Raw genomic sequence first — 25,149 nt, 5'->3', positions numbered from 1 at the left:
GCTCTGGTGCCAGGCTCCCGTTCCCTTGCCGAGCACTCCTGGCCACATGGGCTCCTTCCCCCCGGGACTTCTCACCCCCAGCTCAGCCCTTTGGCAAAAAAAAAATCCTTTTTCCACTTTAAACATCCCTCTTGCCATGAGCTCCTGCCTGTGCCTTAGTACCAGTGACCCGTCCCTGCCAAGCCCTGGCCACGGGCATGAACCTGTGCCACTGCCACGCAGCATCCCTGGTGACACTGCCCAGGGTCCCAGTGTGTTCATTTGTCCTGATCTCCATCAGAAGATGGCAGAGAGAGGCAGGACCTTTGTGACCACCCATCTGTCCCCATCTCCCTCCAGGGCCACCCACCCTGCCTCGTTTGCTGCTGGACTCCTGTTTCTTTTGAGCAGAAGCATAAAATAATGTCACCTCCTTCACTGGTGATGAGCAAAGTTGAGGGTCAGCTGTCAGCACTGGAATGGCAGGGACTGTCACTTCAGCAGCACGCACTGCTGGCCCTGCATGTGCTTAAAGGCAGGGACAGGTTTTGGCAGGGCGAGGATGCTGAGCCTGGCCCCTTTTGTTGGGTCACACTGGGGTGTGAGTCTGGCTCTAGCCGGAAGCAGCTATGAGGGTCTTGTTTCCCAGGAGGTGCTTGGGGGACTATTTTCCCTTCTTCTCTACTCTTGACTCAGCAGAGTTTTGAGAGGAAGCTTCCTCCCTGGCTGAGTATCCCCATCATCATCACAGCAGTGTCTGTCAGGCCTTGCTCCTGCACCAGGAGACCCCCAGCCCCTGCTCTGAGTGTGGAGTGACGGATGCCCTGCAAAACTACAGTCTGGGTTTGGGAGTCACAAAGCAAACCCTCACAGATGATGCCCCAGCCAGAGAAGCTCATGCCCAGCACCGTGCCACACCTACGCATGGAGGACTCAGGGACCGTGTCTCCTGCTGCCAAGGTTTTGGCTTCATGGGGACCCTGGTTATGGGAGAATTTCCCTGGAGAATCCCTTCCTGCATCACTGCCTCCCTCTCCTCTCCTCTCCTCTCCTCTCCTCTCCTCTCCTCTCCTCTCCTCTCCTCTCCTCTCCTCTCCTCTCCTCTCCTCTCCTCTCCTCTCCTCTCCTCTCCTCTCCTCTCCTCTCCTCTCCTCTCCTCTCCTCTCCTGTCACAATGCTGCCTGGTGTCCTCAGGGGCTGGTGGCCATTCACCCTCCAGGCACCAGAAGTCACCACCCAAAAATGGTCTGTTTGAACAAAAACTTCCCTCCGTTGTCACGTTCATCACCTCCTTCCCCATCTCTTCCAGTTTGCCCTGGAGATGGCAGCCCCTTCCAGAGACAGGCAGAAGAAGAGGGATTTTCCCACTTTGCTGGAGGCTCCCAGGGCCTGGCACACCTTCCTGCACACGCGTTGACACCTCCAGCCATGGGGATTATTTCTTCTAATGGGATTAAAATGCCTTCTGCTGATCTTGCCCTCTGTGGCCATCATTTTTCTATCAAGTATTTCTGTTTCCCTCCTCAGTTGTCTACATTTTTTGCATATAACCCCAAGGAATTGTGTTTCATGTCCTGATTTTCCAGCTCTACACTCTCTCTAGGTGTTACTATAGGTTCCTTAATTCTCCCTTTATCTCAAGTGGGAATTTCCTCTTTGCTTTTATCCACAAGTCGTTTTTGTCACATTTCTGGTGCAGCAGTTTGGGGCCAGGCAATGACAGCAGAGGATAAACTGTGTTCTGTTAAAGTGGCATCTGTAAATGCAGCTGGCCTGGTGCTCTGGCTTGTAGGGCTTCTGGTGCTGGAAACCTGGTATGTGGAGGGACCAAATACCCACTTTGTGCATGATGATACAGTCGGCTGGGGACACAGACTCTGGTTTTATGTGCCCTGGGCCAACCTCCCCATCTTAGGGCCATAACTGTCTTGTCCTGGGCCATTGGGATGAGCTCCAGTATTGAATCCTGAGTTGGTGCAGGGCTTTGGCACTAGGAAATGGCACCATGATACCAGGTTTTCTGCCTCTCCCTCATGGGTAGATGTTTAAAAATTGTTCCCCATCCCCAATGGCAGCAATCAGAAGTAAGCACCTTCCTTCTGAGCAGCTGAGGTCCCTCTGGCCTGAGTTGTGACTAGAACCTTGCTCAGATATAGACACGCTTGGAGGGAGGTGCTTTCAGTGTGCCAGCTGCAGCCTTGGCAGTAGGGACCATAACATATGTCTTCACATCCATCAGTGCCACCATCTCTGAAGCTCTCCACCCCTCCATCCTACATCATCCCTGCTCAGGGGCAGGAGGGCCACCAGAGGCTGCCAGGACAGTTCCTCCCTTGAGCCCTTCTCAGATCCCTCAAGTGTCTGGGCTGGGTGGCAGGAGATCTGCAGAAAGGGGCACAGGGTCTTTCTGCTGAAGGACCACTGTATGTCTTTAAGATGTCCTGCCACTCATCCTTGGGCTGATGCTCTGGCTCTGAGGGTTTTCCTATTGTCTCTCTGTGTCCAGGTGACCTGTTCACTGCCTGGAAGTGGCATGTCCTTACATTCACCCACTCTGATGCCAGCATCCTCTACAAAATGGTCACTGGCTCCTCCAGACACCTGCCCCATGAACATTCCTGGCCTTGCCCTATCTGTGGTGGGAACCAGAACACCTGCTTCCCAAGAGCAGCACATAGGGACACTAAAAAGTGTTCTGCAAGCAGAGGGAGGACAAAGCTCATGTTTGCCAGCAGCCCCTCTATGCCAGCCACTGGTGAAGGGGACTAGTGGGGCCACCCCAGCCCATGACTGTGGGACTGTCAGCACGGGGGGCTCAGCACAGATCCATCTGTGTGTCCTGCAGCTTTGGGGTTTGCTCTGGGCGGGCAGGGGCTGGGGCTGAAGCAAAGCAGGAATTCTGCCACCCCCCCTTGAATAATGCTTCATCACACCATGAGGCCAACCTCTCCAGACACCATTTGGGGGAAGCTTCTGAGTCACACAAACATCTGAGTCATCCCAGCCCCAGCCTTGGGCGGGGAGGTGGGAGCTGCAGCCCTGAGCCACCCAAAGAGCTCTTCCAGCCAGCCCATTGGCGTTTCTGGGCTGTGCTCACTGGGTTTTTTTTGAGCTGTGGTTTCACACCCATCTGCCACCACTTTCACTGCAGAGGGGAGCTGGTGGGGGGGACAGCAGGGCACACGGACCCTACCCTGCACCCTGGGGACAGTTCCTGGCCACACAGCTGCCTGGAAGGGACCCTTCCTTCTCTCCAATCCCTGGGGACAGCAGGGTCGCCTCCGGCCACCTCTAGGACTTTATGTCCTTGCCATTTCCATCAATCTGAGGATGAGCTCTTGTGCTTACAGCCACCAGCTGCACTGAGGCAGGCTTACCATGGTGGGACTTCGTTAGGAGAAGACCAACCCATGGGCAGACACCAGCAGGTTGTGTGTACGTGTGGGCACGGCATGAAACAGCTCCCAAAGGGTCTTATCCAGCTCCTGGGAATGGAGGCAGGAGCTGAGACCCAGCACAGCACCTCTTCCTCTCTGCTGCCTGCAAGAGGTGATGCCGAGGTGGGATCTGTGCAGCAAGGTCATCTGCAGTCATAGACACAGTCAACATCAAACTCCACATTGGACTGGCTTTGAGCAGCATCCAGGAAGTAATAAATTGTCCAGTTTTGAATGGTGGATACACATGAAAGGGAATTAAACCAGCTTTTCAATCAGCTTACAGTATTGTTTCCCTATCTGTCTACTTAAAAAAAAACTTATTAAAAATCCCATTGTCTGTGCCATACTGATGTTTAACACTTATTAGGGCAGTCATGAATTCTCCATGGTTTATGGAGCCATTTGGCAGGGCTCTCAGAGGGCTGTCGGCTCCAGGTGGGCCAGAGCCCTTCAACCCCTGGGTCACTTCACCTGCACTCAGCTCCTGCCCCTGCATCAACCCATGTGTTACAGGGCACTGGAGAGGAGTTGATCTTGGTTTTATCATGCCAGCCTGAATGAGACCTGAATGAGCTGCATCTCTCAGCCTTGAAAAAACACACACTGCATCGGATATCAGGCGGGTTCCTCTCCTTGCGTTGTGTACTCCTGGCACATCCTTCGGAGTTTGATGAGGACAAGGTGTTTGGCGCTCAGGGCAGCTTTAGTTTACAAATGAATGTATCAACATTGTTCCTCACCAGGCAGGAATGCGCTTCCCTCCCTTCTCCCCCACCTTATCCCCATCCCCTTCCGAGCAAACTTCCTTCCTCCTGTAATCTGGAGCGGAAACCTCGACGCATATTTGACTGGCTCAGAGAAACCAGCTCGGTTTTCCCTGGTGTGACTTTGTGCCTTGAACTCGTGGCTGGTCCGTCCCCAAGGCAGCCAGCGAGGGGAGGAGGAGGAGGGTGAAGGCTGTACTGCTGCCCATCCCTGACATGGAGCTGTTCTTCCAGCCAGATGCTCAGATTGAGCTCCCAGTTGCTCGGCTGCCGTTTTCAAAAAACCCAGTGGGGTTCTGGGCACAGCCCCAGAAGCTGGCTGCAAGCTCAGGCCCTTGTGCCACCCCACACAGTGGAAACGCTGCTCCCACGGGCTGGGGGTCACTTCTGCTGACCCTTCACTGGGGGCAGAAGAGGAGAGAGGTGTTGGTGCCACGTGAGGAGGGAGCTTGGCACTGGGAGGATGTTTGCTCCCTGGGAAATTGTCCAGGACTGAACCCTACCAATCAGCCTGCCAATATGTGAGCAAAGGAGCTTCCAGCCACTCACCAGGCATGGCCTGCCATGAGTTCCACAGGGGGTTCTGGCTGTGTCAGCCCCCAGACTACCTTGATCCTAGGGGTGTCCCCATGGAGCAGTCACTGGGTCCCCAGGCCAGTCCCAATGGGCTTTATCACATCTTCTGGGGGAACCAGGTAGCAGCAGCAATGGGGAGACATTTCTTCATCCCTATGACCCACACAGCAGCCAAACGAGTGGCCCCAGGGACTCTGTGTCCTGGGAGACATGGGTACAGGGCAGGAGCAGGTCTCCACACCCAGTTGGTGGCCTTCTGCCTCAACATCATTTTCCCACTTTCAGATACAGAGGCTGTATGTTACAGACAGGGTTTGAACATCAGGAGAGCTGCAGCATTTCCAGCAGAATAAGGACTGATAAGGGGCACTGGAAGGATTAAAGGCCAAGCTGCAGTGGGACAGCCCAACCCACACCACCTGGCACCACAACACCACAGCCCCCGCAGTGAGTTGGGGCCCCTCAGCCCACATCCCCCAGAGGACAACAACCACACACAGGCTTATCACCTTTTTTGAGTCTTGCTTGGGTTTTTAATCCTGTTCACCACAGGCTGTGAGTGAGGGAACAGGCAGAGCAGCCTCTGCTGTGGCATCTGCAGGAAGTGGCAGTCCCCAACCCATGTTCCTGCAGTGGGTCCCATGGTGCGGGTGTCCCGGGAGGATGGGGGATGCCTGGAGATCCCCCTTGTCACTTCCCCAGATTGCCCAAGAAAGCTCTGCTAGTGGTGCCTTGCTCCCTGCAGAGGACACGGGGCATCCGCACACGTGTCCTCACTGCGGGATCACGGGGTTTCTCCTGCAAACCCCAGCTCTGGCCTCGGGAGGGTTCTCCCTGTGGGACTAGCAGGGCCCAGCCCCTGGGCACAGCTCAGGTGCTGCTGAGGGCACGTGGCATGGGATGTGCCCATGTTGTCTGGATGGGGAGCTGTGATGCCAGCCCCACGGCCGTCCCCCTGTGTGCCCCTGCTGCGAGCAGGGCAGCTCTTGGGCAGGGCAAAAGAAGGTTTTTCCCCTGAGACCTCTCCACAGCCCCTTCCCCACTGCTCCCTCGCCAGAAGCAGCCCCTGGGGCACAGCTCCCCTCTCCTCCCAACCAAAGATGCGTGTCGGCAGGGGACACCATTCCCACCCAGCAACTGCAGCCCCCAGCCCCTGGCTCTGTCTGGGCCCACTCTCATCCCCAGATCCCCGTGGCCAAGCCCCGCGTTTCTCCAGTGAGGCTCCGGCACGATAGCTTTGCCAAAAAAGCCGGGAGGCAGAGCAACCGGCGGGGCCAGCGGCGGAGGAAACCTCGGCGCTTCCTCCCAGCGCTCCGGGAGCCGAGCAGGCGGGACGCCCGCCTCGCCCGCCTCGCGCCGGGGCTCTGCGCTGGGAAGAAAAGCTCTCGTCTTTCCCACGCTCTCCGACACATTTTAATGAATTAAGTGGGGGCACGCCCCCCTCGCCGCCTGCCCCGGATCCGTCCCCCCGGCTCCCTTCAAGGAGGCCTCCGGGGGTGGCTGGACTCACACTGGTTTGTCCGCCTGGCCCTGAGGACGGGCGCTGCCCGTTTGGCTTTTTTGGAAGAGGGCTGCGCCGTACCCAGCCCAGTGTGCCCAGCACCAGGGCGGCTCTGAGTGCCTCTGGCCATGCTGGTGGCAGCCAGCCCTTCTCCTCTCGCCCGCAGGCTTCCATCAGCCGGGGGGGGGGAGGGGAAATTTGGTCGTCACGTCTCTTTGAGGAGGGGAAATTTGTTCCGTGCCTCTTGGCGTGACGGTTTGCTAAAGGCATCGCAGGGCTGGGTCCCTCTCCCCGCCTCCAGCCACTGTCTCCAGCTCCAGAGCTTCCCCTGTTCTCAGAAGGGAGCAGATAAACCTGGGTGAGACAAGGGGTCCTGGTGAGCCCACCAACTCAGCATCGGGTGGCAGGAAAGGGGCCCCCAGCACCCACCATGGGTCCCCCCACAGCCCCAAGCCCCAGCACCCAGCTGCTCTCCGGTTATGGAGCTGGGACACAACTTGGAGACAAAATGCAGGGTTTCAAAGTTGCCTTTTTTTTTTTTCCCCTTTTTTTTGGTTGTCTTTTTGCTATTTTCCCTCCCTCCCTGGCGCCATTCCCAGGCCTCGTCCTGCCCCCACCTGCCAGCCCTGAACATTTGCATGGCTGGGTCCCTGCCCGGGCGCTTTATTTTTCTCACCAGTGTCACTGGCAAATGCAGATTTGCTTGCGAGGATGTAACTCTGGCCAAGCCCCAGGCCGGGGAGGTGTGAGCAATTCCCACTCTCCCACGGCTCACCGAGACGCCTCAACACCTCACAGGATATGGCCCATAAATGCACAAAATCAGCTGTGCCGGGGTGTTTAGGAGTGGAAAGGATGGGGGGAGCCAGCAGGAGCACAGCCCTGACCCCCACAGATGCCTGGCTCTGGCAGAACCGCTGCACGACCCCACCTTTGACAGCTCCACCGAGGTGGGTTTGCTGGGTGTCACGCCGGGCAGGGCCACTGGCTGTGGTGGCTCCTGCCCTGTGGCTGTTGGCAGGGGTGGGCTGTGCTGGGCCCCAGGGCTCAGCTGTAACTCACCACCCCGAGTCACAGCACAGCCTGACACCCCAGCAAGGCAAAACAGGAGAGAGGAGGGCAGGGATTGCCACTTGTGTTCCCTGCTGCCACCACGGCTGGGACAGAGCCACCACCTGCTCTCCAGGAGGAGCTCCCAGGGAATGGGACAGGCAGGGGGTGGATCCTCTTTGCTGTCCTTGGGCAAACCTGGCTCCTGCACCCACATGTGGACCCCAAATGCAGCTGGGTGCCCTGTGCCAACGCAGCAGGGGCTCCATGGCTCAGTGGCACAGGAGTGTCCTGGGAAAAGCTGCACAGACACAGGACACCAGAAGGGTGCAGCTCAGTGCCACACTGTGCCCAACCCAAGCCCCTGGCCACAGCCACAACCCAATCTTCCCTTTTCCATGGGAATGATGAGCCAGTGTTAAAGATGTGACTGGGAGAACTCTGGCTTGGGGAAACCAAGGGGGGTGACACATGGAGATCAGACAGGGATGGATGGGGATGGGATGGAGACAAGGACACGATAGGGATTGGAATGGGATGCAATGTGCATGAAGGAAGAGACGGAGATGTGGATGAAGAAGGGGATGGTGATGGAGATAGAGGTGGGCATGGGATGAGATGGGAATGGTATGGAGATGGGGAAATGGGAATGGGTGTGGAGGTGGGAATGGGATAGCGATAGAGATAGGGATGAAAAAAACTAGCTGCAGAAATGGGCTTAGAAGAGGAAACTCTTATGGAAGGAAAAATGAGCTGCTTTGCCAGCTCCTCACAGCCCACTCCAGGCTGGTTTAATCTCCTCCAACAAAGGAGCAGGGCCCAGACCCAGCCTTCCACAGCTGCTGCAGCAAAAAGCCACAGGGAAATGCCACAGCACAAGTCATGCCCCGGACTCATGGCCACCATCCTCCATCCATGCAATGGATGGCTCCGAGACCGCGTGTTTGATCCAAACCTCACTCGATTGGGGAAAATGCAGCAGTTGGCTGATTTTCCCCTTTCCATCCCCAAATGGATGTGCCGGCAGGGCCAGGTGACAGCAGCTCACTGGCCAACTGCCCTGGGCACGGCTGCTGTCACCTCGGTTTACAACACGCTCCTTCCTTCCTTCCCGCACCTCCCGCCCCAGCGACCAAACGCCCGGCAGACACCGGGAGCTGCAGCCCCGGGACCCGCTTCCCACCCAGCCTCTGCCTTTTGCTCCCCACAGGCCAAACGGGTGCAGGGAGGGCCCCTCCGGTGCTACTTCGGGTTCCTGCATTATTTTTGGAAACTTTTTGCCCATTTTCCTGCCCATCCTCAGTGTCAGCACCTCCCGGTGCTCCTGCACCGTGTCTGGTCGTCGGCTGGGGCAATCCCCAAGCTGGGTCATTTTGGGGCTGGTAGGATCTGGCGGGGTCTGAGTCTTCCCCCCCAAAAATGAATCCCACCTGTGGATTCCTGAAACCCCCTGCAACCCTCCGGAGGGGCTGGATCCTGCGGGGCCGAGTCCCCTGTTCCAGCCCGTGCCTGTCCCTGGATCAAAGGTGGATAAACCCACCACAAAACCGTGTCACCCTAAAATGTGTGTTCAGAAAGAATGACCCCGCGGCCCCTTGGGGATCCCCATCCCCTTCCCGCCGGGGCCGCGGGTCCCGGCTGGGGTGAGGGAGAGGCCGGCGGAATCCCGGGGGGGGTTGGGGGCAGGGCCAGCCCGGTTCCAGCACAGTTCGGCTCGACCCGGCACGGCCCGGCCGGGCTCGGCCCCTCTGGGCTGGGCGGTGGTGCCCCCTGCCTGCAGCCGAGCCGAGCCGGGACAGACCGCGGCGGGATGAGCCCCGCAGAGCCGTGCTGACGCGGGCCAAGCTGGGCTGTACCGAGCCGAGCCGAGCCGAGCCGAGCCGCACGGAGCCGGTCCGGGAGCGCCCCCCTCGAACCCTCCCCCAAAGAGGCTCAGGGGTGGGGGAGGGGCGCCCGGCCCCCCCCGGGGGGTCTCCCCGCTCGTCCCCGCCCCCTCCCCGCCCGCTCGTCCCAATGGACGCGCGGCGCCTCGGCCCCGCCCCCCGCGCGGCGTCACGGCCGTGCCATTGTTATGCAAATAAAAGGGCGGGTAAAAGGCGCGGCGCGCGGCCGGCTCCGCTCCAGAGGGGCCCGGGCGCGCGGAGCGGCGGGAGCAGCGGGGGCAGCGGGGCCGGCAGCCCCCCCAGCAGCAGCACCGGCAGCAGCAGCAGCCGCCGCATGCCCGGGCGGGCGGGGTTGTCGCCGTCCATGCGGGGCGGCGGGGCGTGAGGCGGCGGCATGAGCCAGAGCGAGGTGTCGGCGTGCGCGGCGCCGCCGCCCAGCCAGCGCGTCTTCCAGGAGGCGGTGCGGCGGGGCAACACCAAGGAGCTGCAGTCCCTGCTGCAGAACATGACGAACTGCGAGTTCAACGTCAACTCCTTCGGGCCCGAGGGGCAGACGGCGCTGCACCAGTCCGTCATCGACGGCAACCTGGAGCTGGTGAAGCTCCTGGTGAAGTTCGGCGCCGACATCCGCCTGGCCAACCGCGACGGCTGGAGCGCGCTGCACATCGCCGCCTTCGGGGGCCACCAGGACATCGTCCTCTACCTGATCACCAAGGCCAAATACTCCGCCGGGGCCCGGTGATGCCGGGGCCGCCCCCTCTTCCTCCCCTCCCCGCTCCCCCGGCCGCCAAAGCTGCTCCCGCCCCCCCGTGGGGTTTATTTGGCGAAGATTTGGGGCCCCACGCAAAACACGCCGCCGTTTGCCTGCTTTTACATTATATATATATATTATTTTTTTTTTCCTTCCAAGGGTTGTTTTCCTACTGTAATGTGGTTTGTTTGGTTTTTTTTCTTCCATCTACCTCGGCTGCACTCACAGTATTCACGGTTTCAGTTTGACATCTGGTCAGATGCTTTAAGGGCCCCCGTTCCCCCCCCCCGTCCCCCTCGTCCCCTCCAGCTAATATTTAATCCTCCCTCCCTACTCCCCTCGTTCCCTTCCACTTAAAGTATTCTGGCTCAGAACCGATTTCATTTCAACCCCCTCAGCCTCCACTCCCCGCCGCTCCCGGGGGGTGCCGGGGTCCCCCCGCCCGAGCGATCCTTCCCGGCCTGGAGGAGCCGCCAAGTTCCTTCCCTCTGCTTCTCCCAGGGTTTTCCCACCACCGGTTTATTTTTTTCGAGGCGACTCCGTTGGAATATGACAGACACGCTTTTCTCACCCCGGTGTTATTTTTTTTTTTATGTTGGGTTTTTTGTTTGTCTTTTTTGTTGTTGTTGTTCGAATTCGTGTTGGGTTTTTCTGCTTTTGGTTTGTCATTTCTGGGTGTCTGAGGAACATCTGTGTCCTCACCCGCTCCTTGAATCCATTAAGCACGCGTGAGATCCCAGGAAAAGACGTTGAATCCTTCTGGTTTTATGTGTAAAGGGGGATTAGCAAATCCTGGACTTTTTTTTTTTTTTAATTGAAATAAACTCCAGGGGCAGAGGATTTGCTTTTGCACAGCGAAGGGGCGCGAGCGCTCTCTGCTGCCTAGAGATGCCAGAAAACTACTGAAAAGAGTTTGGGACCTTTATTTTTTTGTTTGTTTTGTTGTTTGTTTTTCCTTTTGGTGAAACTTGGATAACACTTCTCAATGCAGAACGATTCATTTGACGTATGTTAAATTCACCTGCCTTTTATATGATATATATATGTGTAAATATATATATTTATAGAAGAAAGGGAGGAAGAAGAGCAAGCCACCCGAAGTTGCATTGTGAAGTGACTGCACGTATCATCGCAAATGCTGCTTTTTTGTTGCTATGGCACAAGAACATCCATATGGAAAACATGGAAAGTTTCAGAAGTCTCCTTTCTCCCGCTGGTCTTTCAGTTCTCTTCTCTTCGTCTGCACTAAAACCATCTGTGTCACTGCCATCTTCCTGCTCTCTCCTCTCTTGCTCCCTGCATCCAAACCATTATGGAGAAAAAAAAAAAAAAAAAAAGGAAAATAAGTTACCTGCTGGTTTATTTGGGTTGTCTTAACTATTTATCATGTATGTAATATATACGTGGGTGAAGACTGTGAGCCTGGTTTTGTTTGAAGCTGGTGGTGAGAGCTTCAAAAATATGGTTTGGGAAATAATGCTTTTTTGTTTTGTTTTCTTAGTCTTAGAACTAAAAAAAAAAAAGAAAGAAAGAAAAAAAAAACAGCAAAACTTGATTCTGCCATGATTGTTTCCCGTTGCACTGAACATTCTGCTTTGTCTCTGATGGTTTCACCTGCCGTTTGGTTTTGGTTTTCTCCGGTTCAACGACTCGAGATGATTTTTTCAAAGCTCCCGATTTAAAGAAGGAAAAGGAAAGAAAAAAAAAAAAAAAAGAACAGCCCTGTCAAAAGTGTCTACTGTTAATGCTGTAATTTACAAGGAACTGCTTGGCCGAAGTCTTTCTGCGAGCATGGAAGGGGGTGTCCAGCACTTCCACTGGTGCTTCTGTGCGATAGGGGTGGGAACAAGATCTTTTCTAGCAAGGTTTGATCGTTGTTACCAGATGGTTGCACATTTATTTTATTTTTTTTACTAGATGGATTTGCCACAATGAAATGTCATAACATTTATGACATGATATTAAAAAGTGTATTGTAAAGCCAAGTTCTAGATGGATTTTTAAAAAGAAATCTTGGTTATAAACCCAGTCTAAAGGGAGCTCTGTCCAGTGTTGTAAAGACAACATGATGTAACCCATATTTATATTTTTATAAAATACCTATTAAGACTGTGAATCTCCTGTGTGAATTGCTGGGTGAGTTGTTAAAGAAAAGTATTGTTCCTTTCCAGCCTCCTGGAGCTTTAGACACGCTGAGATTTTGGGAAACTATGTCGGGGAAGGGGGTTTGCTCTGAAATTGTGAGTTGATGTATTTTTACATCCCTTTGTATTTTACTGAAAAGCTGCTGCCCTCCCTAGTCCCTAGAGTTTCAATTTTCTATGCAACCCCCACACCCCTGTCTCTCTTGATCCTGAGAAGTAAAAGGGATGCAGATTGATTCAAATTGAAATGAGGGTTCCCTCGCCCCCCCTTGTTGGCTCATCGTGCTGCTGACCCTTCATGCCAAAACGGGGAGTACAAGAAAAAAAAAGAGGCAGGTGGGGGAGGCTCTTTCGTGCATGACTGGTCGCCTTCTGGCAGTCATCTTTTTAATTATTATTTTTGTAAGAAGAATATATTGATAATGTCAGTGAAATAAGCAGACATTGAAGCTGATGCACAGATTGCTCCAGAAAGGAGTTTTTCTGTAGATTTTTCTTTAGATGCGAATACCTTTTTTAATTATGTTAATTAATGTTAAGAATTTTTAGGCTTATATTGAAGCTGTATGTGGGTCACTATATGATCATTTCTAACTGGATAAAGTCTGTACAGTACAGCATATTCCTGAGTGTATGATATAGACGTGTAGCCCCAGAGTGCGAAATTTATAAATAAATTTTTCATTGATCTTTTTATATAAAAAAAAAATCAAATTACTTTTCTATTTGTTCTTTCCCATGTGGTTATGGGTGAAGCTGCATGGCTCCTGGGGTGGGGGGTGGCTGTCTGGACCCCCATGTCCCTGTTTCAATGTCTGAACCTTCTGGAGTTCAATGTATCTCCTGAGGGTGATGGTTGGGTGGATCTGGGGGGGCTGCAGCCCCTGCCAGCCCTTTCCCACCAGCTGGAGGAAGCCCCTGGGGTCAAGGCTGGGGCTGTCCTGGTTTGCCCCATCCCAGCGTGTGGAAGCTGGTGGAGGGGTGATGGCTCAGACTGAAGCCTGGTGCTGGATGGGGCATGTGGGGTTTGAGATGGTCTTAAAAAAGCTCCCCTAGCCCTGGGGCTGGTCCCAGCATAGCCCATGGGAATAGGGCACATCTGTGGGGCTGCAGCCTGGCCAGTTGATACCCCCATGGCTCCCTGCAAACTTTCCTGGGCTTTTCCCCCTGGGCTCCAGCAAGGGTTTGAGGTGTCCTGGTCCTCACCAAGCCCTTGGGCTGTGATGATGGGTCACCTCCTGCTAGAAACTGGTGGCTTCAGCCACCCCCTGGAAGAAACCTGGGGTGGGAGTCTCCATCTCCAAAGACATCTCTGTCCCCTCTTGGAACTTGGAGCAGGCTGGTGCCCAAAAGCAGGCTGAGCCCTGCACCTATGGAGGCTTTCCAGGCAAGATCCATTTGCTCCTGGAAGTGGGAAGAGCAGAGGAGCCCCATGCCTGCACTGGCTGGGCCCTGCCTGGCCTTTGGGGCAGGGTGGGGTTTGGTTATGAGCCTTTTTCTATATTGATAATTTTGCCAGCTCTGGAAATGTCTGCATCCCTGGGAAATCTGTGCCATGCCCCATTTGGCTCCAGGGTGTGGGTTTCCATGCATGCCAGGAGGGTGTCCTGCAAATGGCAGTGAGGAGGAAACCTGGAGAGAAGGCTCAGTGTGACCTTTCTGGATTTGCCAGCCTCTGCTCTGATGTGCCAAGCCTTGTGCCAGCTCCAGTCAGCATGGGCTGGTGCCTGGGGACAGACACAGCTGCTTCCCTGGGGTGCTCTGGGGACACAGCCCAGCACGGAAAAGATAGGCACCGAGTGCCCCGGCTGGTTTGGAGCAGGGAAAAAAAGGTGATGCCCAAACCACCAGTCTCAACCACTGGTGGTCCTGCAGGTTTGCCACCTGGGCACCAAATCTGGGAGGTGGGGGAGAAGAATGGCTCCCATTGTATGAGCTTGGGGCACCGTGTGACACCTACCCACCAACAAGTGCCATCATCCCTCCTGCCAGCAGGGTGCTGCCCCGGGTGCTGCAGGGTTCCTCACTGGTGCAGCCTGGCCCCCCAGCACCTGGGATGCTGCAAAACTCTCATTCAGGCACCTGCTTTGGGTGGCCCCAGGGCTGGGCTCAGCCCTGTGGCTTCTCACTGCTCACCTTGTCCCAGGGCTTCAGCCAGCTGGGCCAGGCCCTCAAGGATGGGTTTTTCCCAGCAAATGCAGCGTTTCTGCAGAAGGGCTGGGCTGGGCCTGGGGCAGCCCCTTTGCAGGGGATTTGTGCTGGGCAGTGGGTACAAATGGCAGCCCTGATGCCTCTCAGTGTCCTTGGGCTTCCGCCTCCAACAGCCCCAGCAGCAGAGACATGCTGAGGGTGCAGCCAAACCCAACCCCCAGGGCTGACCCCGGGACCATTGCCACCGCACTTCACAGCTCTCCTGGCTGCAGAAACCCCATCCAAGAACTCTAGGAACTCCAAAGACTTGCTATTTTCTTTTTTAATTTATTTTCTTTTTTTTTTTTTCCTTTTCTATTTTTGTTCCAATCAAACAAAAATATTGGATCCTTTGGTGGTGTAAGCACATTCTTCTGGCATTTCTGTGTGTCCCTGGCTGCGCGTTATTGTCCGCCGGCCGCATTACGTGGGTGCTGTTGTTCCAAGAGAAACCAAAGCAAGAATTTGAACTTTCAAGTGCTTCCTGCCATTGTCTTTTGCTTTTGTTTGTGCTACTGACTCCGAACCAGATGGATCAGGCTCCCCTCCGGCCGTGGAGGCGATGGGAAGTCAACACAGCCCGGCGAGGTTTGACAGCTTTTTCTTCTCTTCTATTGCCCTTCATCCGTCAAGCCCAGCACTTGGAGCTGAATCGACCAACGCATATGGAGGGGGGGGAGGTGGGATTTTATTTGAATTTCAGGGAGCTTAACACAGTAAGTAATGAATGAGAAAGAAAGACGGCGAGCGGGTGAGCGAGAGGGGACGGGCTGTAATCAAAATTCAGGACATTTTAAATAGATGCTTTGTTGGGCACTTGTATGACTATGATAATGCTGTAGCCTGCAGATCCAAATAGGAGTTACCTTTTTTAAAAAAAAGAAAAACACAATTGACCACTGTTTGGTGCCAAGGAGAAGCTGGCGGCTCGCTCGGCCTGGCCAGGCTGGCCTCCTTTCCAGCCTTCTTATTTTGCCCTTTCTTGATGTTTTCTGGGCTCCATCCCCACCATGAGGGTGAGCCCCTCTGCATGAATGGGTGGCCAGGCAGGCTGCAGTTGGTGGCACTGGGGGTCCACAGCACATCATGCTCATGGTTTGAATCCATTTTGCTGCTGGCCTGATGCTCCTGCACTGTTTGGTGCTAGGACCAACCCCCAAGATCCTGCCCGTGCTGGAGCTGGAGCTGGCCGCCCCATTCCTGCAGTGTGGAGCTGGTTTGGGGTCATCTGCAGCCTTCACGGTCCCCATGCCCTGCCACAGGGTGTCGGGGGGGCTCCAGGACCAGGCCCTCGTGCCCTAAAATGACTGTCACTGCAGCACTCTGTGCTTGGGGCATGTGGCTCCAGGGATGCTCCCTGGCCAACACAGACCACAAGCAGCTCCTGAGTCTCCTTGGTGGCAGCAAGTGTCCCAGGGAATGACCCTGCTCCGTCGTGTGGGCAGGAAAAACATCCCTATCCAGAAGCTTTTCAGCTGCCATGTCCCAGTGCCACCACAGGCCCCCATCTCCTGGGGTGCCCAGGGAGAGGTGACCTCTGGGTCTCACATCAGGTGGGATACCGACCTGGGGGTGCAGTGTAGTTTTTGTCTTCTTTATGTTAGCACGTTTCTCTTCCTGAACCTAAGGAAACAGGGCAACACACTGGTGGGGCTTGTATGGGGAAAAGAGTGTATGGGGTTTGCATCTGGAGAGGTGGAATGCTGCTTGGATGGAGGGATGGCTGGGGAGGGATGGGAGAATTGCTGGGGACATGGAGGGATGGAGGGTGGCTGGAGCAGTATGGGGGAACAGAGGCATGGCTGGGGATGGGCAGAGGAATGGACAGAGGCAAAGCTGGACTGCTGGAGGGATAACAGGCTGGGGGGTGGTTGGGACAACCATTTTAACTGGAAACCCCTCAGCCTGAATCCAACACCTTTCTGTGGCCGGGAGGATCTCTGAGGGCAGGCCAAGGAGGGCTTGGAAGCTTGGAGGACCCCAGTGAGGCCAGCAAGGAGCAGAGGCAGGGCTGATCCAGCCACGCACACCCCTGGCCAGAGGGGATATGGCTAGAGGGGACATTGGCCGAGCAATGACCAGCAGCTCTATCAAGTCCCTGCGATGCATTGGTGAGGCAACATGAGGCTGAGCCCTCACAGGGGGCCCGAGCAGCACCTGGGGACTGACAGTTTGTGCCTTGAAATGTGAGGGCACAATGAGCAGACTCCTGGCTCTGGGGGAATGATATGACCAAGGAGAGCCCCAGCCTGGACAGGGCACCTCTGCAGCTGCCTCTCACCCAGAGATTCACTGCAACCTCAGCTCTTTTGTTGTCCCCAGCTGAAAAAACTTTTCTCACCTCCGTCCAGTCATCAGCAATTGCACAGAGGGACTCTGGATGTGCCCAGACCTCTCTTAGGTTTTCTGCCCAGGACCAGCCTTCTTCTTGCTCAAGATGTCTCCACATGGTCATCCCTGGATAAGCCGGGGCAGGAGCAGTGTGGCAGCTCCCTGCACACCTGACTCCCATTAATTATGCCTTAAAGCTCCATCATCCACCAGGTGGATGGAGAGCTCTGCTGGGGAGCTGGAGGCACTGGTTGCATCCTTGCCTTGTGCCCTAGGGGCTTCCCCTCCTGCCCTATGGAGAGGTGACAGGGTTTCCAGCAGCCCATCACCTCTGGGGACTGCCAGCTGCTGTGACACTAACTAGGTTCATTCCCTGGAGGCTGCAGCTGAGGGACCCCCAGCGTCAGGTGGCTGGGGCACCCCAAATCCCTTCAGGAAGAGGGGTGCAGGGTGTGCTGAGGCAGCAGGGGTGTGGGGACAGGACGTTGCTGGCTTAGCACCCACCGCCCTGCACAGGGCAGCCCAGGATCAGGCCACCTTCCCCCAGCACAGCACCCAGCCAAGGTGAGTGTCCCCAGCGGGCCCTTGCATTTCACCCCGCTCCCATTCACAGCTATGCTGACAATTCCGAGCCACCCCCCGTCCCCTTTTCCACTCATGACTCCCCCCTCATTCAAAGCCTCTGTCCTTTTAAGCTATTTTTTTCCCCTCCTATTCATTTCCCGGACGCCTCTCTCCTTTTCTCTCGCCTAGCCCCTCTCCCGGAGCAGCTGCTATGCTAATCAGCATGAGGCAGAAAAAGGAGCGAGCCTTTGCAGGAGCTGGGGAGGAGAGAAAGACCCCAGAGCCCTCCAAATGCTAAATAAATCCAAGGCTGGAGCAGCATCCCCGAACAAAGAGGCCTGGCCTCCCCCCTTCTATTCCCCTCTTCCCAATTCCACCACCTTTTCACATTCAAATCCATTAAACAGCGAGCAGAAAGACCTCGAGTATTCATAGCATTGCATTAAAGAGAAAGCCCCGTGGTCCCACTCGGTCCCGGCTGGGCGGAGGGGCAGGGTCCCCATCCCCACCCGCTGCCCGGGGCTGGGAAACGCTGAGCTCCAGCCCCTTGGCACAGTGGAAGAAGGACAAAAGCCTCCTGGCCACCACGCAGGGAGACGAGCTGCCTTTCAGCTGTGTTCCAGGTTTCTTCCCCACCTGGGACCCCTGGGCTCCTCCATCAGGATGGAGCTCCTGGTTTTTGGGTCTGTTAGGCCCCTCTATCAGGTTGGAGCTCCTGGTTTCTGCAGGCAGCATGGGCAGCTGCCAGGGCTGGATGGGAATTGCATGGACTGGGAGTCTGGGGGTGCAACAAGATGGGGACCCCTCATGTCTCCTGCCCGTTGGTGATGCTGGGAAGTGTTATGGCAGTGAAGGGGCAATGGGGACACCCAAATCTTAGGGTGGTGAAGATCTCTGACAGACAATGCTGAAGGACTCCTGGTCATGGTGAAAGGTTCCTGCAGGGCTATGCACAGCCAAGGGCCACTGCGACATTCCCCACCAGCCCATGAGCAACCTCTGCCTCACCACAGCTGGTGCTCACCCAGTGGGGCCAGTGCCTTGTGCTCATAACAGAGGTTCTTTCTGCCAAAACTGATTATTTCTTACCCACTTTGCCTATTTTGCCCTGAGTCAGAGCAACTTCCCGGTGCAAAGACCTTCCTTGAAAGAGAGGATGCAGTGGTAGAGGTGGACGTGTAGATGGGCTCCATGTCAACTGTTCAGGCTGGTGGTGGGTGGTGGGATGCCTGAAGGGATGTGACTCTTTGGAGGAGGAATAGATTGGGCATTTTCTTCTTTTGCCTTCTGGGAAGGAAATGGAAATGCTCCTCTTGAAAGGATTTCACACTCTGCTCTGGTACCAAGTTTCTGCTGGACACACAGGACTCCAGGAGATGGGGGTTTTAGTACCCAGTGTTGAAAAGTGTCCTAAAGTAATGGATTTTAGCATGTGAGGATTGAAGCTCTCTGAGTGATGCCAGCTGGACCATAGAGACTGTGATGGTTACATGTGGTGCTCAGGAGGCAGCAGTAATTGGGACCCTGCCTGCAAAGCTTGGTCACTAGGGTGGGTTTCAGCTCTGACCCTAGGGTGGTGTCTGGGCTCCTCTGCTGGCTGTGGAAGCAGGGAAGGGATGGCAACACTTAACCTAAGAGCCTTCTTCCACTTGAGGTATACTCCCATGGGTACACCTCATCCCAGGGTCTGGAGGCCATCCCATCTCCTAGACTTGCACGGATGTCCTGGATACCCCAGGGCGTTGCAGCTGGCACAAGGTGCCTGAATCCTGCTCTGTACCAATGCAAACAGGAACCTTGAAAGTGACTGAGGCTGCCTGGACAGGCTGTGTCCCAGCCTGGGCTCCTGCAGCCATGTTCATGTGGCCACCAGGGCTCCATCCTGACCATTGCAGGTGCTGCCCAGCTTTGGGGTACATGAGGGACCAGGCCAAAAAGAAGTCTAGATAAAAAGATGGGGATAGGTAGGACAACCCTCAGGAAAACTAAAATGACATTAACCACTACACGGGACATGAGACACAGGACCTCAGACCCCTGTGCCTGCAGGTCCCCAAAGCTGTGTGGAGTGCCCTGAGGTGTGTCCCTGCATGGTGACCTGGGCTCCTCAGGATGCTCCTAGCAGTGTGGAAACCCTGGGATGCCTTCACAGCTTATGCTTCAGGGCTGTAGGACTTTGCTGAATCCCCTCACCTTTCCTCCCCAGTGCAGACCATGAGCTCCTCAGCCTGGAAACGTGTTGTTCCCATGAACTTGAGTGTGCAAACACTAAGGATTGACCCAAACTAATGACATGGAGTGGGCTGTGCTGCTCCAGCTTTGGTGGATTGGCCTTGCCTTAGTCCTTGCTAAGGGTTGTTCTTGAGCAAAGACCATGGGCACTGATCCTGCACTGCCCTGACCAGGTGTCTCCCTTCTACCTGCTCCTCTCCTGAGACAAGACATGGAAGGTTGAGCTGGTGTGGAGGGTGCAAGAGGCACGGAAAGCCCCAGATGCTGCTGACACCACAGGCCTACTTCTGGGTGACTCCCCTTCGTCCCTCCATGGGTTCAGTCAGTGACAGGTGGCCATTGCCCACCATTGCCCTTAGGGGTCCCTCATTCCCACTGTGACCCCTAGCCCATGCTCCACCATCTCATTCTGCTCCAGCCCCTCCTGAGGACCATCGCCAGCAGCAAAATCCACTCTGCCCCAGACCTGCTCAAGGAGCAGCCTGAATATCTTGGCAAGTCCTTCAGCATGCACATGCTGGGGGTCTGAGGTACGTGGCTGCAAGCCACCATGCCCTATCTGCACTCCAAACTGCTTGGCCACAGGAGGTGCTGAGAAGGGAAATGGACACCTGTGGATTTTTTGAGGGATCTGTGGCTGACAGGAGGTGGCTGACAAGCTGTGGGGTACCATTGTTTCTGACACCAAGGCTGTAGCTGGAAGTGCTCCAGCCCTTCTCCAGGAGGAAGAAGGTGAGCTGAAGTAGTGGTGCCTGCCGTAAACTCCAACCCTGAAGGATAAGGCCTATAGATCTGCTGGGCTGAGGGCTGTGAACATCCCCAAGACTCGAATTGCCCCACGTCACTCCCAGGCTTGTTTGAGGGCTGCCCCAGCTGCCTCCCCACCCTCATGGGGTTGGGACACCACGTCCCAGGTGGTAGCCTTGCTGACGCAAAGGACCTGCAAACACCACAGTGCTGCAGCAGGGTGGGACCATCCTGGGAAGGTCTACCTGCACCAGCAGGTGGGACAGGGGTCCGGGATGTCCCTCTGATGGGGAGAAAGGTCCCTGCTTAGCGATGCAGGAATGCGGGCCAGGCAGAATGCGGCGGGGCGGGGCTGCTCTGGTGCCCCACTAAGCCCCATTCTTTCCCAGCCGGTGCATCTCGTATTCAGGCTGGCGGCTCCTAAGCAGAGCGTCTTTAATCCTTCCCTTGTCTCCTCCATTCCCTTTCAGGCCTTTGGCCAATGGGAAGGGGATGAGCAGCTCTCTCCAGGAAGGAAATTAAAAGCGGGGAGGAGGGTAGGGAGGAGGAGAGCACGGGGAGGGGGACTTGGAAGGGGAGACAATCCTGGAGTGGAGATGCCAGTCATCGGGGTCTCAATAGCCCCATTCACCCTGCCCAGCCACACAGAAAATCAGGGTCACCAGGATCCATGCCCTGCCTGGAGACAACTGTTGCTTTATTCTTTTTAATTGCTGGAAAAAGCAGAAAAGTTCACTTGTGTGTGTGGCTGCTGCAGAGGGGGCTGCGGCGGGGGGCACGGGAGGGACGGGGCAAGGCCGAGGAGCCCCGGGAAGGGACACAAAAAGCAGCCGCACGTGAGGGTGGAGGGTGCGACCCGGAGCGGCGGAGGAACCATCTGCAGGGCTGGGCTGGGGGACGGGTCCTGCGCCGGGGCTGCGGGGGCTTCGTCCCCCCGGGGAAGGGTCCTCTGGGGGCCTGGGGTGGAGGGGCCAGCCCCACCCAGGGCCAAGAGCCAGGCAAGAGAAGGGTCCTGTGCAGACACATGCGGGCAGATGGGCAGGTGTTCCCACATCTCTGGGCACAGAGATTTCTGTGGTGATGCTCATGGCTGGAGACACAGCGACAAAGCTCCCCCATCTGTGTCGGGGCACCCCACAGCACATTGTCGCCTGAGCTGAGGGGGCTGACACTCCCAGATGGACACGTGTCCATGCCACCTCCACCCTGAGACCCTGCTCCAACAGCCACCCCGGTCAGGTGGACAGTTCCACCCAAGGTGGAGCTTCTGTCCCTCTGCACCCAGGAGCCAGCCCCAAGAACATTCCGGAAGGGTACGTGAGGGGCCTCAGGGCTCTGTCTTAGCCACCCTCTTTCTCAACCATACACCTGACCTGCTGACCCATGTACCCAGAGGCAAGTGAGCACCAGCCTTGAGATACAGACCACCATGGTTCTTGTGCCACCAACCAGCAGACCAACAGGTCTGCACTGGCAGGTCCGTGGCTGCCACCCAGCTCTGATGGGTGGTGGGTGCCAGGGGCACCCCGGGAGCAGGACAGGATTGCCTGGGCCACAGATGGAACCAGTCCCAGCCTGTCTCCATCAGGAACAATCCAGGAAGTATCTCAGCCCATCCTCCCCCACGCCTTCTGTGGCCTTGGGACGATTTGTGCCTGTCACAGCTCCTAGATTTGGGTTGCACTTTCCCAGTCCAGAGCCTTTGCTCCTCTTTCCTCTGCCCTTTGCTGAACTCTCAACTTTTCCTCCTGAAGTGCATCAGAGATGTGCTGGCCATGCTGATGGTCCTGCCTGCTCTTGTCCTACAGCTTTTCTCAGACCACAAGGGCTCCCTGGGACACAAGGCAGCAGCCTCTGAGGTTTCTGTGATACCATGGCCTGTGTCTCCTTGCAAGTCCTCACCTCACACACCCTGTGCTACCATCCCTGCCTACCCTCTTGGCTGGCATGGGGCTGGCAAGCCCAGCGTGGGGAGATGCAGGCAGCACCGGCCATACCAGCCAGCCTCTGAAGCAGGGGAGATGCCTGCTGAGCATGTCTCCAGCAGGTCTCCTGACCAGCCCCACAAGTGCATGTTCACCCTCAACACAAGGCCTGGAGATTCCCCTCCACTACAGCTGGGTTGAGGTTCCTCAAAAACCTCAGGGTAGGAGCAGAGACTCCAGGCTAAGGAGCACCTGGTGGGAAGGGAGGAGGAGGATGAGGAGGAGGAGGTGAAGAAGAAGACAAGAAGCAGGTTTGTTGAGCACAGAAAGAAACCTGCTGCAGAGCATGAGCATCCCAGTAGCTCCTGGGGCTGTGGGACACACCAAACCAGGCCCATAAGCTTGCAGCCTCAGCTCCCTTCCTGGCAGCTGTTGATTTAATACCATAATTGCAGCTATTTTAAAACCATAACCTGACCAGCCCTGATCAGATGCCACAGAGACCTTCCCCAGCCCACAGCCTGGGCAGACTCAGATAGAAGAGTAACCACAGCTGGGGGACAAAAAGGCATTTGAGACACAAACCAGTACCTGGATGTTCAGACTGTTTGGAGGAGGACACGAAGAAGAAGTGAAGCACTGTTGGCTGCAGTGTGGTACCTGTCTTTAAAACCAGGCAGTGGGATGGTGGATGGTGAAATGTTCAGCTATGGAAATGGGGTGCTGGGAGCTAAAAACTGAGATTCTTGGTGTAGCACCAGTGAGACAGCAGAGCCTGTATAGAAGGGTGGGATTCCCATGGCAGGGGGGTTGGAACTAGATGATCTTCAAGGTCCGTTTCAACCCAAACCGTTCTGTGATTCTGTGATTGTTGAGTGTGTGGCTGAACACAGAGCTGAGGAGAAGCAGCCAGAAAAGTAATCAAAATGTTGTGTGATCAAGAAGGGTGTTAGGAGCAAGATGGAAAGTGTTCTGTAGGAATTAGAAAACCTTGGTGAGCCCTCACCATGGGTGCTGTTGGCTTGAGCTCTGATTTTCACAGCTCAGGAAGGAGACAGAAGAGATGAGTTTCTCTGGACGTGCTCTGTAATAACCATCTGTCCTATGAGAGGGGACTGGAAAGGCTGAGACTCCCCTGTTTGGAAAGGGGAAGGTCAAGGATGGGACTGAGTCTTGCAAAATCATGAACATGGTGGACAAGCTGAGCATGAGACTGAAGTACTCCAGCAGTTCTTGGAGTAAGGAGCACTAGCAGGCAATGGGTTTAGAACAGAGAGAAGAGAACATTTCTTTATGTTGTGGGTTTTGACTAAGGCTTGCTGCCTTGGGGGGAAGGGAGCTAGGGAGCACTGACAGGGTCAGAAAGGGACTGGATGAGCTCATGGACAAAAGGTTCATAACAGGAAACTGAAAGGACTAGGCAGGAGTGTGTCCTCTAATCCATAACACAGCTTGTGGGGGTGGGAGAGGAGGCAGGTCCCTGTAAATAAATAGCATCTCCTGTATTCACTATTGGGCACTGAGTCCTGGTGGCTGTCACCTCTGCAGGGCTCTGCCTTGTGCCACCAGCCACCAGGTGAGGCCATGGGGCCTTGGGGTGCTGCTCGTGGTGCCTGGCAGTCCCCCAGATTCTGCTGTGCCTCTTCCCACCCCTCCAAGCTCCCACAGTGCTGCCCAGCCCCACGGGGGCTCTTGGGGGTGGGGGACTTTGGTCTGCAGAAATTTTCTGGCGGTTTCTCTCTACATTTGGTTTCTGTCCAAACTGGTCTGAAACCAAAGTGTTTTCTAAACTTCCTGAAAACTGGCAGATGCTCCCACCCCACAGATCCCACAGGACTGCTGCCAGCTCCCTGCCAGAGCAATCTGCAGAAACATCCTTCTCCAAGCACCTGGAACCAACTTCTCAGGCTGCTGCTCCTTGGGGCAGCTGTCCATGGGATCCCAAAGCCCAGAGCCCTGCACCTGATGCTGCCAGCAGCCCCCTGCCCTGAAAATCTGTGCTGGGCAAAGGCTCTATCACAGCCCTGTGCTGGGGCTCATGGGGCTTGTAGCCTTTCAGGGAACCCAGCACATTCAGTGATCCCAGCACAAATGCAGCTGCAGCCACAGGGATGGGGACAGTGAAGAGAACAAGGGAGTCGGGGGGCTGCACTGCTTCCCTGGCCTTTCTCATCTCAGGCACATGCACCAGTTGAGTTTTGCAGCCAGTGCAGCTGCTCCCCAGCTTTACTGGTGAGGGTGGTACCCATGGTCCATGGCCACAGCCACACGCTGCGTTCATGGTACAGGAGAGGACCGGGGTGGATGTGCCCCAGGCCTGCAGCCTCCCCAGATGTTGTCCTGTGGAAGGGAACCAATGGATGTCCCCACCTGTTGTCCCAAGGAAATGAGCTGCTCCCTCTGCTCCCCCCAGCACCAGCAGCAGGAGGAGTGGAGCTGAGCAGGATGCCAAGCTCACACATCCTCCTTCCTTCTCTGCCAGGTGCCAGCATGGGCCACACAACCTCCTGGTGAAGCAAACTGGTCACAAACAGGATGTGTAGGAGGGGGTCCTGCATTGTTCACACCTGTGTCTGTCACTGTTTGGGTGCATTTGCCCCCATGGGGCATTTCTGTGCCCAAGAGCCACGGGGAGGCCTGTTCCCTTCACGGGCAGCACACGGGCAGCCGTTCCTGCCTCCCTGCTCCCTGTTCCCTGCTACCTGCTCTAGGACAGCCCGGGGCTCCAGCCCCTCTGCCAGCACCAAACAGCAATCCCTGCTCGGCAAAGCTGCGGGGCCAGTTCCCACTGCCCCTCTCTGCCCATCACTGCCCCTCATTGCCCATCACTGCCCATCACTGCCCCTCACTGCCCATCACTGCCCCTCACTGCCCATCTCTGCCCATCACTGCCCCTCTCTGCCCATCACTGCCCATCACTGCCCCTCTCTGCCCATCATTGCCCCTCACTGCCCATCACTGCCCCTCTCTGCCCATCACTGCCCATCTCTGCCCTCACTGCCCATCACTGCCCATCTCTGCCCCTCTCTGCCCCTCACTGCCCCTCTCTGCCCCTCACTGCCCATCACTGCC

The 25,149-nt window shown here is 55.9% G+C and overlaps 2 protein-coding genes across 2 annotated transcripts in view; both read left to right on the top strand.

Annotated features, from left to right (window-relative positions):
• The window catches only part of RABL6 (RAB, member RAS oncogene family like 6), a 292,198-nt gene that overhangs the window by 203,346 nt on the left and 63,703 nt on the right, over positions 1-25,149 (top strand). The gene's annotated exons all lie outside the window — the stretch shown is intronic.
• On the top strand, positions 9,449-12,060 carry NRARP (NOTCH regulated ankyrin repeat protein). The gene has a single exon (XM_051636569.1). The coding sequence runs from the start codon at positions 9,588-9,590 to the stop codon at positions 9,933-9,935; it is 348 nt and encodes a 115-aa protein (XP_051492529.1). The 5' UTR covers positions 9,449-9,587; the 3' UTR covers positions 9,936-12,060.

This window comes from Apus apus, chromosome 19, assembly GCF_020740795.1.
Source record: "Apus apus isolate bApuApu2 chromosome 19, bApuApu2.pri.cur, whole genome shotgun sequence".
Taxonomy (NCBI): Eukaryota; Metazoa; Chordata; class Aves; order Apodiformes; family Apodidae; genus Apus; species Apus apus.
This window is presented reverse-complemented; position numbering and strand designations above follow the sequence as displayed.

What these genes read in the sequence shown, in the direction of transcription:
- NRARP (XM_051636569.1), top strand. Translation starts at nt 9,588, where the DNA reads ATGAGCCAGAGCGAGGTGTCGGCGTGCGCGGCGCCGCCGCCCAGCCAG.